Source organism: Microcaecilia unicolor, chromosome 4 (genome assembly GCF_901765095.1).
Source record: "Microcaecilia unicolor chromosome 4, aMicUni1.1, whole genome shotgun sequence".
Classification (NCBI taxonomy): Eukaryota; Metazoa; Chordata; class Amphibia; order Gymnophiona; family Siphonopidae; genus Microcaecilia; species Microcaecilia unicolor.
Window position 1 is genome coordinate 343,033,625 of NC_044034.1, and position 15,826 is coordinate 343,049,450.

Genomic DNA, 15,826 nt, shown 5'->3' on the forward strand with positions numbered 1-15,826 from the left:
ACTGCTCTGTGAATATTGAAATAGCGGCAGTAAAAAGTCTGGTGCTGTCCCAGCACCCTAAACCAAAATTTTGAATACACCATGAGGTACAATGATTCAATCCCAGGGAGTGGTGGTGGTGGTGGGGGGGGGGGGGGGGGAGATTCAGAAATTCCCTCATCATTAAACATCCTCAGGTGCCTAAGAATACCTCTGAGGTTCTGTGTGGGAAAATGCAAGCCATATACACAGAAATAATTAGTTTTCTCCTTTCTTTCCTACTGGAACTGTAGTTCAAGACTGTTGACATTTATTATTGAACACTGCCTTGATTGTTCACCTCTATATATAAACTGTGTTTGTTTTTTTTAAGAAAATGAGGGGACCAAACTAACCCCTGATGTGTGTGGCTGGTAAAACAAGGGAAGGACTTGGATTATTCCAGGGATCTCCCTGAGGTGAAGAACCCAGTTCTTCTTTGTCCACGTCAACATTAGAGTGACCAGCTCTAGCTGGGCCCAGGAGCTACCTCAGCAGCCTAGTCCAGAGCTACACAGAATGCTTGTTACCTGCTGGAAATGGAGAATATTGTTAAGCTGTGGCTGCATGGCTCCTCTAACAAAGCAGGGCTCACAGCTCTTCTGCTGACTGACAGGAATAGCCCATACATTCTGGACCAATCTGGTTAGGATGAAAAGGAAAAGGGTCTCTTTTACCAAACCCCACTAGTGATTCCCGGCCCAGTAATGCCAACGAAGGCCATTCACTTTCAGTGGACTTCATTGGCATTGCTGCATGGGACTTACTGAGGCTTAATCTAAAGACCCTAATTTTAAATCATATGAACAGACCAAGTGCATGCACCATACCTTAAGCGTTTGCATTGTGGCTCCTCGAAAAGCTACCGGGGAGAGTAGAGTCGGTGGGAGTCCTGCTTGAGGTCCTGTAGCTGCCACTAAACTCTTGCAGTTTATTAAGAAATTCAGCAACGTAAATGTGTTTGTGCCCTTCACCAGTACAAGTGACTCTGGCTTATGATCTAATTTCACTTCATTTTTTTCTTTACGACTGTTTCTTTTTAAGTTAAGGCACAACACAAAACTTAGAACTTACACAAAACACCCCAGATATTATACAAAAAAGTAGTGATTTCTCATTTAAACATCAGAAAAAGCAAAGTTACCTACAACAGGCGTTCTCTGTGGACAGCAAGATAAATCAATCAGCCACACACAACCAGAAAAAGGTCAGCTCAGATCTGCTCTCTCCGAGTTCAGAAAGCCTGGAAACCTCTCTGAGCTCATGCAACTGCTCCTGTGTCCACTACTCCCCTCCCCGCTCCCCCCTGTCTGCTGTATAGCTGTAAACTGCTTCAACAGTAAAGTGGCTGCAGTGACACCTTTACTAAAATCTTTGCATTGGTTGCCAATTAAATACTGACTTGGATTTAAATTATTATTGCTTTTGGAAAAGGCTTTGAGTAATGAAGTTATGCTCTCTCTAGCTTCACTGTTGAGCATATATTGACCTTCACAATCATTATGATTTGCAAATCAATGCTTGATGGTTGCTGCAAACTTACAGTATAGTATGCCCAGATATATGAATCTAGAGCACTAATATTTTCTGTTGCAGTACCTTTACTGTTAAATGTTTTGCCAACATATCTAAGAAAGAAGGCATTGGATTATAGAAAGCATTTAAAAATGTTTTTGTTTCAGCAAGCGTTCTACAGTAGTGATGATTAGTAGTAGAATTATGTTGTTAATATAGTCATGGTAAGCTACTGTGTTCCATTGTACAGATGATGAAATGAGAAAAGGAATGACCCTTGTTAGAAGTTAATGCTGATATAGCTGGCTACTCTTTTCTTGTGTTTTTTGAAAATTTGTTTTTATCATTTATAGTCCCAAATGAAAGTGTATGCTTTGAACAGTTGGAAGAGTGGACTATAAGTTTTCAATAATAAAACATAATAACGACAATCATCATGAGCAGTGTGAGGGAATCCGACCCCCACCGCTGCACTGAATTACCAGCCTCTACTGGACAGGACAGGCCCATGCGAGAACTACTGGGCTCTACTCTTTTCTTTTTATTAAATGAAAACCCAGGTGCTTGCTGCTGCCTGCCATTCTAGCAGGCTCTCAAGGTTCTCCTCCCCCTCATGGAAGGAAAGCAGAGGCACAAACCTGTTCTATCCTGTGGATGCAACTCCAAAGTAGCTTGGGGAGAGGGACCAGGTCAACCCAAAGGAGCGTTTCTCTTGATTTTTTGTTTTAATTAAACCTATTCCACTCCTTTATTTCCTTTTAAATAGGAGTCCCAAAAACATCTCTACCTACTCCAACCAGTCCTAGACTGCACAGGATCCCATGTCTACCATCTGCTGGAGACTGAGAACTACTGGCAGGCTTCGACTGCAAGGATATTTATAGCATTGTCTGAAAGCCAATAGTTCTTCATCTCCATCTGGTGCTAGGAATACATATACCCACACATCAGGACTGGTTGGAGCGATGCCAAGGAATTCATTTTTAGTTTACAGCACCTTCCAAACCTTATTTTACCAGACTTGCTTCAACCTACTACAGCAATAGCAGTTACAAGGATTACTAATCAACATTCAGACTACTACTACCTATATGTGGTTGACTATATATCCTGCTTGCCTATGGAGAAAGCAAGGTTACTCACCTGTAACAGGGATTCTCATTGGACACTAAGATCAGTACACATTCACTCTTACCTCTACCTTCTGGCTGAAACCATCTGAAACAGACCAGTGACAGAAGCAGGAAAACTTGAACATACTGAGAAAGATGTCTAGGATTTTCTAGGTTCTGGAAGATCAGATGTGACTCGCCACTGTCAAGAGGACTTCTACTGTTTGTGGCTGATTATTCTGCTGTCCATGGAGAAACCCCATTATACCTTAAGTAATGTCAGTGTCTGCTTAATTCTGTTTCCTAGCAAATAATTCTCTGGCTTTCCTCTCACTTATTCACAAGTGGAGATCCTCTGTACTAACCCATTCTTACCTTCAATTCTGTTGTACATTTTAATTCTATTACCTACACTGGGAAGTTGCTAAATACATCCACTAATTTGTGGGTGAATATTACTCATCTACTTCCTTCTTCCTATCAGAAGTTGCAAAATTGTGATGTCTTGTTTTAGCACATTCTTTCCCCTAAAACAAGGTTTGCTTCGTTTGAATTTATCCATTAGAGGTATTTGAATGATCCATCATAGTCCCCCTGTTTCTTGGAGGAGAGGGGACCATGTTACACGTGATCTCTTATGTATTTTACTTTATACCTCAAAACCCTAAACAAGAGGTGAAGTATATATTAAACAATCACAAAATAAACTTCACTAAATATGTGTACAGTGTTGTAAATAATTCAATTCCATTTCAAACACATACTTTTCATCAACTCATATCTAATTTTTATATGGAGGAAAAAGTCTCAGAATTATACAGGTATCAAAAGTTTAATCTGCTGCAGTCTATCATTGGCTCAAAAAAACCTGCAAAATGTTTAATTATTTTTAATCGTTTTTCTTAATCAAAAATATATATGTATAAAACAAGGACTTAGCTTATTGCCTGTCACATAAACCCCGATGTTGGTGCTCAGTAAGATTTGATTCAACTCAGAAAGCACTTTGGAATTAAAGTAATTTACCCCCTGAAGCAGCGGTTGAGGAACATATGGCAGAGGCAATAAAAACTACTTAACATTTCTAAAGCGCTTCTAGGGTTACGCAGCGCTGTACAATTTAACATAAAGGACAGTCCCTGCTCAAAGAGCTTACAATCTAAAGGACAAGTGAACAGTCAGTCCGATAGGGGCAGTCAAATTGGGGCAGTCTGGAGTTCCTGAAAGGTGAGAGTTAGGTGCCAAAAGCAGCATTGAAGAGGTGGGCAGGGAGGGGGCTTGGCGTAAGGGCTCAGGAAGGTTGTTCCAGGCATAGGGTGAGGCGAGGCAGAATGAGCGGAGCCTGGAGTTGGCGGTGGTGGAGAAGGGTACTGAGAGGAGGGATTTGTCCTGTGAACGGAGATTTTGGGCGGGAACGTAAGGGGAGATGAGGGTAGAGAGGTAGTGAGGGGCAGCAGACTGAGTGCATTTGTAGGTAAGAAGGAGAAGCTTGAACTGAATGCGGTATCTGATTGGAAGCCAGTGAAGTGACCTGAGGAGAGGGGTGATATGAGTATATCGGTTCTGGCGGAATATAAGACATGCAGCAGAGTTCTGAACAGATTGAAGGGGGGATAGATGGCTAAGTGGGAGGCCGGTGAGGAGTAAGTTGCAGTAGTCAAGGCGAGAGGTATAAAATGGGCCCTGCTGCAGATAACTCGAGCTAAGCTTTAGTAAACAGGGGGGTATTTATTTAGATATCTATATTTTAAGAAAAACAATTAAATTAAAAATGTTGAGGTTTTTTTTGAGCTGATCGACAGCGGCAGGATAAACTTTTAAGATACCTGCAAATTCTGAGGTTTTTTTCCTCCGGATAAAAATTGGATATGAGAATTGATGAGAAGTACTGTATGTATGTTTGAAACAGAACAGAATTCTTTGCGACACTGTGCACATATTTAATGAAGTTTCTTTTGTGATTGTTTTACTTTATACCTTGCATCATTTGTACAGCCTTTCTTTGGACCATGTCCAACATATGTGCTTTAGGAGACTATGGCCCTCCAGAACTGGACAAGATATTCTAAAGGGCTAACCCACAACCCGTGCAGGAGACACTGTCACCTTTTTTATTGTTATGCTTCTTCCTTTGCACCTTAAAATCCCTTTAAGTCCAGGAAACTGCCTTTTCATCTTCCCCCCTCCCCTTGAGATCACACTCAGACACAAGGTCTCTCTCCTTAAGTCACTACACAGAAGAACTCATCCCCTACTGTATATTGCTCCCTTCTATTTTTTGCACCTTGAAATTAATGATTTTGTGCTTTTTTATACTGAATCTTACCTGCCAAGAACTTGAGCCATTTTAGATCAGCAATTTTAAAGGATACAGTTTAAGGGAAATTGTATCTGGCTTTTTAATTTTATCTCGAACTCCCATTTCTTCAAGCCAAGAAAAACCTTCCTCTTCATCACTTTCTATGTGCCTCCTATGAAAAGGGGGGGAAAAAGTTTAGTTTATATACAATAACCTATTAAGAAACTCATCTATTCAGAAAATACATGTTGGAGAATGAGGGATAATGTATACAGCACCCCAATACTCCCCAACTACAACTGTTATAACCCTAAAATATAACAATGTTTTTTTTTCTTGAAATGTGTTGAGTCTAAAATGTAACAATGTACTAGATCTCAATAGATCTTACTAGAGATAAGATCTGACTGACAGAACATATGTAAGTTTGGTCTGAACGTATCTTACTACTACTTATTTCTAAAGCGCTACTAGACGTACGCAGCGCTGTACACTTGAACATGAAGAGACAGTCCCTGCTCAACAGAGCTTACAATCTAATTAGGACAGACAAACAGGACAAACAAGAGATAAGGGAATATTAAAGTGAGGATGATAAAATAAGGGTTCTGAACAAGTGAATAAGGGTTAGGAGTTAAAAGCTGCATCAAAAAGGTGGGCTTTTAGCTTAGATTTGAAGACGGCCAGAGATGGAGCTTGACGTACCGGCTCAGGAAGTCTATACCAGGCATATGGTGCAGCAAGATAAAAGGAACGGAGTCTGGAGTTAGCAGTGGAGGAGAAGGGTGCAGATGAGAGAGATTTACCCAGTGAACGGAGTTCCCGGGGAGGAATGTAAGGAGAGATGAGAGTGGAGAGGTACTGAGGAGCTGCAGAGTGAATGCACTTATAGGTCAATAAGAGGAGTTTGAACTGTATGCAGAAACGGATAGGAAGCCAGTGAAGTGACTTGAGGATAGGGCTAATATGAGCATAACGACACTGGCGGAATATTAGTCGTGCAGCAGAATTTTGAACAGATTGAAGAGGAGATGGCTAATGTGCTAATTTTGCAATTACTACATCTTAGTAAAAATAGACCAGCATAGCGCACTCTACGGAAGATTCGGGACAGCACCCCAAAGAGAGGTGGTGCTGGAAAGTTTCCAAGAAGGGGGAAACCATTTGCCCAGGGTTCTTGAGGCCCCACTTAAAAGAGTATAATCTTATTTTGTGCTTCCCATATGAAAGATCATTTTAAATATTTGGCAATGTGGTATTACTTTACTAAATATTCCTTTGTACTAACATGTTGAAGGGATATATTTGTATTAGTACTCTAGATACAGGCAGGTTTTTTTGTGTAAATTAGGCATGAGTGTTTTATATTGAGAACAAAGAATGAGAACAATTTGGTAAATGACCTTAATACATAATTATAGAGGAAAAGACTTACAATGATAAATGCACTATATGCAAAAAATTTTATGGTTGTTAAAATTTTTTGTAGTAAAGTCTATTGGAAGTAAAAACGAGAGAATCCTCTTGTACACCAAACATTTATAGCAGTGTATGGAACCCCCCCCCCCCAAAAAAAAAAAAAAAAAAAAAAAAAAAGACAAACAGCCAAATTTAGATTGCACTGCAACTGTCAGACTAGCTGTGGAGAGATCAGGGTATTTTTACAGAGTACCTCTGAGGCCCTGTATAGTCTCGGGTGAGCTCTGACAGAGAAAAGAATCCTGAGACAGAATAACCCAGAGGTGGAGGACAATGGGGTGAGTCTTTTTACCACCCCCCCATCACAAAGGATCCAAGAAGTCTGCTAACCCTAAGGAAGCTCTGTCTTCAAGGTCTTTCTTAGCAGAGGAGTGCAACTTCTTCACTATTAATGGCCTTTCCTGAGAGGGTCTGGCAAATCAAGAGAGGCAGAAACACACTAAACTGAAAGGATAACAGGACTTGGTCTGGAGGAACATGGTCTAATAGAACAGAAACTAGTATGGCACAAAACAGTATTTATTATTGCATAAACCAGTGACCTGATGTTGCCAAGGTTTGGAAATTACCTGCCAACATAATGTCAGCATAGAAGTTAATACAAGTAACTGCAGAAACAAAGCTACATTAGGTCACTGGTTTATGCATATAATAAATACCTGTTTTACATCATATTGGTTCCTACTGTTTATGAGACTGGATTCCTCCAGACCTGGTCCTGTTATCCTTTCACCTTCTTATGAGGAACATTCTGAGCCTACAGTCAAAACGCCTGCCCTCAGGCTCTTCTTTAAGCAAAAGGCTTGGCGCATCAACAGTACAAATTTGGGGGGAACCCACCCCTGCTGCTTCCTGGCTCCTGTCCATGGCACTAAGCAGCTCAAACTACCCTGGAGCTCCGTAGTGGCTAACAGTGGAGAGCCTTCTCCCAAAGTGTTCTCCAGAGTAGCAGACTCCAAAATGGAAGCAGCAGATCCCACAAGAATTGGGGCCTATATTGAAAAGTGGGGCCATGACTTGCTTTGAGCCCACGTGACTCACTTGTCCACTATGTCAACTCCTACAGTCACGGCAACGGACTCCTGCCATACCACAGCATGTGTAGGCCACTTGACAGTATTTCTAAACAGTGGCTGCCACAGGCTGAACAGTGCTGGCTGTGCTTGACCTATGCAGTCTTGTACTCCGTGGCTCTACCAGCGTTTCCTGTCACACCAACTCCACTTAATCCTCCTATGCTTACTTAGAGAGTTTCACACTGGGACTCCATAAGTGACTCATTCCAAGCTACTTTTTTTTTTTTTAATGCTTGGTCTTGCTCCCAGATGCATGCACTGAAAGACAGCCCCCCACCCCCAAGTGTAGGGGAGGGGGACTGAGGCTCCAATAGAGAGGGCTCCAAAGAAGGCCCCTAAAGGGAGTAAAGGCATTGAATTAGGAGCTCTGGCAGGACAGTGTATACCCACACCCCCCCTGGACTGGCTTGGAGGGATGAGGAGGAAAGGCTCATCCCCTTCCCACTAAGAATGTGAACTCCCCAAATCTCTCTCCACCTCCTTAGGCCTGACCCCTCCAATTTGTTATTGTGTTCTCTCCAGCATATCTTGCCACCCTTCAGTTTATTGTTGTCCCCTTCCCCACCCCATATCTAGGCTATGTCTCCCCCCACAAGACTTAAACTCTGTCTCCTCCTTAATAGCTGTTTTTTCTTCACCTCCCCAGGCTTAGCTCCCTCCACTTCCTCTTCCCTTCGCTCCTAGCAGCAGCTGTTTTTCCTGGCTGCATTCTTCCTCTTCTGGCCTCAACTGCCTCTTCCAATCATGGGCCTGACTGTGACCCCCTAACTCCTCTTCAGGCTGCAGACTATCAAATTCTGTACAACATATGTAGAATTCTATGCAGGAGAATTCCGTGCAAATCCTGTCTTGTGCAGAATTCTCCCAAATGTACCTCGTGGGCCCCTGTGAACTTTTGGCTTCAACATTAGTCAGGTAGGTCTCTCTGAACAGATTATTCTCTCAGGAATACCACCCTCACTGGACATTAAAATGCCAATCACAGAACGCCTCTCCATTCACACTAGATACAAAAGAAAGGCTTTCCCTTTCCTGTTTCCAGTGTCTTTGGAGCTGAAGAGAACAGCTTTCCAGCCCTGTGAAGCTATAAAGTGAACAAGGGAAGGCAAACTCATAAGATACAACAAAAACCTTGAATATGATTTATTCTTAGTCCTTATCTTATTTGAGCACATACTCATCTCCATTGCCACTACAGTCCATTTCATGATACTTGGTAGTTTCAGGTTCAGAAGACTCAGATTCTTTTTGTTTCAAATTCCTATCACCATCTACCAATGGTAAACTAAATTCAATGCCTACAAAAGAAAGGTGGAACAGATGTTATCTTTCAAATCTGTGAGCCTTTGGCAATACAGTAATTACAGATTTATTTTTTTATTCCCGAACAGCAGTAGCAGCTTCACTTCTCAAAACATCAAATCACAAATTGCTTTGGTCTATTTCTCCAAAGGCTTTATCCTTGCACATTTTTTCCATCCTTTTCTCTTTTATTAAAAGTTGTGGGTTTTACTTTAAACTATGACATGTCCATTACCATAAAAAGTCCATTTGAAAATACTTTTCACTCTTCAAAAGGTTCAACTTTATTTAATATACTGCAAAATTATCAGGTATCTAAGTGGCTTACAATATAAAATTAAAAGGAGAAAGGAATAAACTATAAAAGAGTAAGGGAGAACCACAAAGGGAAGCTACGTTACAAATGGGAAACTTAGTTAATTACCTAATAATTTTCTTTCCTTTAGTCCATAAGGATCAGTCCAGACAAATGGGTTATGACCATCCGCCAGCAGGTAGAGATAGAGAACTCTAATGAGTTGTGCCACATAAGCTCCTGCGCTTAGAAACCAAGCCAGTTTTCGATAAAGCAGTGAGAGAGAGTAACTTCCAGAGAAAAAAAAAAATCCCTCTAGCCTCTAGATAAAGAACTATGAAATCAAGGGCTAAACTCAAGCTTTAGAAATAAAGGAATCAGAATAATACAAACACCTGAAATTACACAGAACCCGGAAAAACAGAAATCATCACAGAAGGGTGGGCTCTGGACTGATCCTTTGGGACTACAGGAAAGAAAATTATCTGGTAATTAACTATTTTTTCCTTTTATTACGTCCCAAGCATCAGTCCAGACAAATGGGATGTACAAAAGCAATCCTGAAGAAGGGAGGGACTGCGATATCCCTGTAGAGAGAACTGTGGCCCCAAAGGACGCATCTGCTCGAGCAGACACATCCAAACGGTAATGCTTAACAAAGGAATGAGAAGAAGACCATGTCACTGACCAACAGATGTCTGCCAACAAAATTGCCCTAGACTGTGCCAAAGACCTGGTAGAATGAGCCTCGACATGCTTGGGAGCAGATCTACCCCTCAGAATGTAAGCCAAATAAATAGCTTCCTTAAGTCATCGAGCCACTGTCGCTCTGGAGGCTGGCAAACCGTTCTAGGATCCCGCAAAGAAGACAAAAAGATGATCAGACTGCCTGAAATTGGTGGTGGTGGTAAGATAGCGCATAAGGAAGTACTTCATATCCAACAGTCGCATGGAAGCATATTCTGTAGAATAGACCTCCCTGGAAAAAGGAAGAAACATTGTGTCTCCTTTTCATGTCAGACTTTCGTTGGCAAAAAGGACTGAACTGTCAGAAAAGTGGAGAAAGGGATTGCTGCAAGAGAACTTGAAGCTCTGAAACTCTCCGTGCAGACAAAATGGCAACTAAAAATACTGCCTTTAAAGTAAGATCTTAGATAGTTGCCAAATGAAGGGGCTGACTGAAGCGCTTTAAGAACCATTTGAAGATTCCACTGAGGACAATTATTGCGGAGAGGGGGACACCGATGAGTGAATCCCTTGAGGAATTGCACTATATCAGGGTGAGCAGCCAATGAGGCATTCTGTATCTTGCCTCTATGACACACCAACGCTGCCACCTGAATCTTGAGCAAATTGAGAGCCAAGCCTTTTTTGAATACTTTTTGAAGGAAGGATAAAATTTGAGACAAGGAAGCACAAAATGGAAAAATACTATTCTGTGCAGTCCAGCTCTCAAAGGTTCTCCACACTCTAGCATAAGAAGTGGTGGATCACTTTTGGGCTTGCAGCAAGGTAGTAATAACATTCTCTGCGTAACCCTTCTTTAATCGCACCCTCTCAAGAGCTAGGCCATAAGACCGAAGCAGGAGGGATCCTCAATAAGTATTGGACCTTGGTGCAATAGACTGTGGAGGATGAGTGAACCGAGGAGCAATTTGAAGATGGATGAGGTCTGCATACCAAGGACGTCTCAGCCAGTCCAGAGCTACAAGAATGACCTTCCCGGGATGACGTGCAATCCTGTGCAACATCCTTACCACGAGAGACCGTGGAGGAGACACGTAAAGGAGGCTGCATCTATTCTTAGGGAGTCTCTCCCTGAAGCGGCTGCAGAATCTGTGTACTTTCACATTGAGTCTGGATGCCATGAGGTCAAGAACCGGAAGGTCCCACTTTGTGGAAATGAGGCGAAACGCAGTCTTTGACAGTTTCCATTCCCTCGGGTCCAGAGACACTCCGCTGAGGAAATCCTTTTGCCAGTTTAGTGAACCCGCTATGTGAGATGCTGAAACTGGAATGTTCAATTCCACCCTCTGAAAAAGAAGACGTGCCTCCTGGGCTAGAGATACACTCTTTGTTCCTCATCTGTTGATGTACACGGATGTGACATTCTCCGAGAGCACACGCACCGGCCTCCTGTAAAGAAGAGGCGCAAAGGCTAGCAGAGCTTTCCGGACAGCTCGAATTTCCAATCTGTTGATGGACCAGGAAGCCTCTACTCTAGATCAGCAGCCCTGTGCAGAATGGTGGAGATAATGGGTTATCCCATCTGAAGAGACTGTCATCGGAGGTGAGAACACACCAACTGGGAGTCTATAAAGGCAACCCCGCCTGAGTGTGTGCAGGGAGAAGCCACCAAGTCAGACTCCGTCTAGCTTGAGGTGTCCAAGGCACAAGCTGGTCATAAGTCCCCGAGACCACTGGCTCAACAGGGACAACTGTAGGGGACGCATGTGGAACTTTGCCCAAGGCAGAACATCCAAAGTTGCCGCCCTAGAACCTGAACATAACCTACGCCCGTGGAAAAGGAGAGAGAAGCCTAAGAATTTGATGTTTGAGCTTGAGCTGATGATGCTGAGGCAAGAAACCTTCCATGCCTAGGTACTGAAGCACACTCCCAGAAACTCCAGGGTCTGGGCGAGGGTGAGATGAGACTTGCTGTAATTCACCACCCAACCCAGCACAGAAAGAAGAGACAAAACTGTCTGTGTACTGCGAAGGCTCTCCTGATAGGAAGGTGCCCGAATTAGCCAAACATACGTGTAAGGATGTACCTGTATCCCTTGCCGCAGAAGAAAGGCTGTCACCGCCACCATAATTTTTTGAACATGGTTGAGATGCAACGGCGAGGCCAAAAGGCATGGCCTTGAATTGAAAATGATCTCCGAGGATCGCAAACTGGAGAAATGTCCTGTGAGGAGACCAAATTGGGATTTGAAAATAAGCCTCCATGAGGTCCGAGGTGAGAAACACGCCTGGTTGGACCGAGGCTATGTCAGAATGAAGAGTCTCCATGTGGAACAGCAGCACTCAGCACAGACTTGTTCACCCATATGAGATCCAGAGCAGGGTGAAAAAAGGTCTTCTTTCTTTGGGACAACAAAATAGAAGGAATAATCGACCCATGCCCCTCTCTGCTGGAAGAATGGGCTGAATGGCCCCCAGTTGCCTTAAAGATGCTAAGGTAGGTAGCACTGCCCGACTCTTTGCAGAGCTTCCACAAGATCTGCGAGTGGTTTTGAAAATTCTAGCTTGTAGCCATAGAGCATGATATCAAGGACCCACTGGTCTGCAGTAATGGCTGGTCCACTCCTTGTGAAAGAGGGAAAGACGTGCGCCTATGTCTACGTACAAGGAGTGAACCTTGACCCCATCATTGCTAGGGCTGTGAAGAGGGAGAGGTTCTTCAGGAAGCAGAAATGGCTTCTTGCCTCCTTGTCTGGTAGCCACTGCATCTTGGAATCTCCCAGGTCTTTAACAATCATCTCCAAATCTACATCAAAGAGTAGTTTCACTCAAAAGGGCAACTTTGCCAAACAAGATTTGGATGCTAAATCAACGGCTCAATGCCTCAACTATAGCCAGTGTCATGCTGAAATGGCCGAGGCTATACCCTTAGCTGACACTTGGAGAATATCATGAACAGTGTTTGACAAATAGGACAAACCCACCTCTAGGACAGGTGGAAAGGTCTGGAGGCGAGTCCAACGTAGACAATTGTTGAATCCACAATAAAGCAGCCCTGGCTACAAAAGAAAAATAAATTGCTGCCTGAGAATTTAACGCAGCTAGTTGAAAGGAAGCCTCAAGCATATCCTTTAATGCAGTGCCGCCTTCAACAGGGATAGTGGTACGTTTAGTAACTGCCGTAATAAGGGCATCCACCTTAGGCAGAGCAAACTGCTCTAAATCAGACAGCAGAAGGGGATATAATTTGGACATAGTGTGAACCACCCGGAGGTTAGAATCAGGGGTCTCCAGTGAGCTACAATAAGCTCCTGCATAGCCTCATGAATATGGAAAGATATAGGAGGTCTCTTAGTACCAGACATAAATAGATGGAGCAGGACCAGAGGACTGGAGAAGATGGGAAGAAATGTTTAAAGCCTCCATAAATTTTGTGATCAACAGACGAAACTGCTCTCAAAAACAGCCTAGTTACAGTAGGATCACCACCCCCGTCTGCCTCTGAAATGTCCAAGTCAGGGCCATCAGCTGAACTACAACAGTCAGAATAGACAGATAAAAGCTCCGCGTCCTGAGGAGGAACATTCTCCAAAACAAAGTTTTTGTTTCTTAAGAAGTTGCTCCTCAAAAGCAACGTGAGAGGAAGGAGAGGCAGCTTGAACAGACTTTAATAAAAGGCCTGATGTAATAAAAACAAATTCAGGTGAAAACGGGGACATGACAACAGGTGAGGAACCCGCTGACAAAATGGCTGCCAAAGCCTCAAGGAGCACAGGAGCCGCTGGCGCTGAGCGGGACTGGATTGAACTCCCAGAGACTGAGCACTAATGACCAAAGTAGGCAAAAGTGGCATGTCCACAAAAGTAAAGCAAAGCATGCAGAAACCGGTAGCTGAGAGCTTACCCCCGCAGCATGCACATGACTTAATAGTTCAGACGTAGAGAATAATAAATATACTCACAGAAAACAGCCAGTCTCTTGACCTTCAAGATACTGAAGCCCCACAATATTCCCAAACATAAGTGCTCTCAAAAAGAACCACAGCGACTTTTTTTTTTAAGAGAAGGAAAGTCCGCGATAAAGAGGTAGAAAGTGGCAACGGAAGGAGCAGGAAGGTACCTAGACCACTAGGTTTACACCTGAGGCACAGAATATTCTCAACCCCAAACTCAACTGAACCTGCAAGCACGACAAGAGGCCACATAGAAGCCACCACAGCGCAGAGGAGCTGCTATCCTGTCTGCTGGAGAGTACTCTGAGTTGTCCCTCATAAGCTCCTGCGCTTAGCAACCAAGCCAGTATTCTCCATCTCCACCTGCTTGCGGGTGGTCATAACCCATTTGTCTGGACTAATCCATGGGACGTAATGGAAATTTATAATATAAGGAAGGGGATAAGGAGGAAATCGTTAAGCCATAAACAGAGACATATGGGGGTGTGGAGAGAGTAACAGAAGCAAGCACAAAAGTGAGGTACCATCTTCTATTCTGCATTTAAAAATGTGCACACAACAGTACTCTGCCAGCACAATTTCCAATTTGGAGCCACAAGGTAATACCTTGATTTTCACCTCTAGAATGAAATTTAAAAGAGTATACAGAGAATCTTATTGACTACTGTTCTAATACTAACACATGACCAATTGAAGTTTTAACAAAAAGGTTAGGTTACCTTCCTTTCTCATGGCTTCTCTTAAACCTCTGGTTGTAGGCGATACAACAGCTGTAACAACATCACTTCCAGCGATTCCAGGTGCACGAAACAGGATGGTGAACTGATAGGTACAGATATAAAAATAGGGGCACAGCTTGGTCTTCACCAGATTATACAGCGAGGTAAAACTGAGAGCCCTGCAGGTAATGAAAAACTATTTTAAACTAAAATTCAGCACAAATCTAATGTATTTTCACCATTCCCCTTCACAAGAAATCTGCAGTACGTTGATACACTCCATTAATTACGGATATTATTTGGTGAAATTACAGAATAACTACACAAAGATATTCTGTAATTATGTTTGGCAAAAGTAAGCACAAACACAAATGAAATGATCTACTCACCATTCACTCATTAAGATTTGCTGCAATGCTTCGTCATAGGACCATGGGTTTGTCTTTCCAGTCATTTTCCTATCTGCTCCAATACGCGGGAACAGCTGCAGCCAAGGGAATGAAGGATGAAGCCAGTATACCAGACTCTGCTGAAACGCACATCGAAGTTCAGTTGACGATTTTGGCTCCTACATCAAAAATGAAAAGTAGGTATTACAATTTCCTGAAAGAACATTCCATTTTCAAGGTTGTTTAGAGAAAAGTGGAGCCAAACTCAGTGTGAACAGATGCAGACAAACAAAACTAACATATAAGGTGACATGCAGCTCTAATATGTGTGTACTTGTACTACATCTTCTCCAGGCCAGAATATATACACAATCTTGAGAAACAGCAAATCATTCATGCAAATATTCAATAAGGTCATTCTACACATTCTATTCTCCTCTCACACAGGTTGGAAATTCTAACCCTTACAACTCTGTTTCCAATGGAATGAAATATTTTGTAGGAATGAGAGATTAAACTATTGCATCTTATTTTCATGTTCGCTCTTTAGTCCCATGAGACCATGGTTTATCCACAGCTTTCTTCACACTTGCTCGTCAAGCCTCTATCTCACCAATCAGAAATTTACATCATCTTTAAGCTGATTAGCTTAAATAAATTAGCTCCAATATTACATAAGCTTCCTCCTCTATCATCTGTCTAGCTGTTTGGCAACTATTTACTACCAACAGAGATAGAAATTGAGAAATTAGGCCTGACCTGCCAATTTGCTTTTCTTGAGTCCTTCCAGACACATGGGTTTATGCCCTCTATAACAGATGGGAGAAAAAAAACTGGGTGTCCTGGGCATTCGGCAGAGATGCAATATTTCCATATCAAAGACAATAAATCCTCTCTCAAACAAATTGTCACAAGAAAAACTGCCTTCAGCATCAAATCTTCAAATAGTTCGCCCCTGCCAATGGCTGAAGTGTCCCCAGTGC

At 42.7% G+C, this 15,826-nt stretch overlaps 1 protein-coding gene across 2 annotated transcripts in view; it reads right to left on the reverse strand.

Annotated features, from left to right (window-relative positions):
- The window catches only part of DONSON (downstream neighbor of SON), a 46,906-nt gene that overhangs the window by 16,458 nt on the left and 14,622 nt on the right, over positions 1 to 15,826 (reverse strand). Inside the window, exons 3-7 of one of the 2 annotated variants that reach the window (XM_030199668.1) lie at positions 14,844 to 15,022; positions 14,455 to 14,633; positions 8,677 to 8,797; positions 5,018 to 5,116; positions 849 to 1,053 (exon numbers count right to left, since the gene is read on the reverse strand). In XM_030199668.1, coding sequence (XP_030055528.1) covers positions 849 to 1,053; positions 5,018 to 5,116; positions 8,677 to 8,797; positions 14,455 to 14,633; positions 14,844 to 15,022 — 783 coding nt within the window. The remainder of the gene's footprint in view (positions 1 to 848; positions 1,054 to 5,017; positions 5,117 to 8,676; positions 8,798 to 14,454; positions 14,634 to 14,843; positions 15,023 to 15,826) is intronic. The other variant, XM_030199669.1, reaches the window with a different exon arrangement.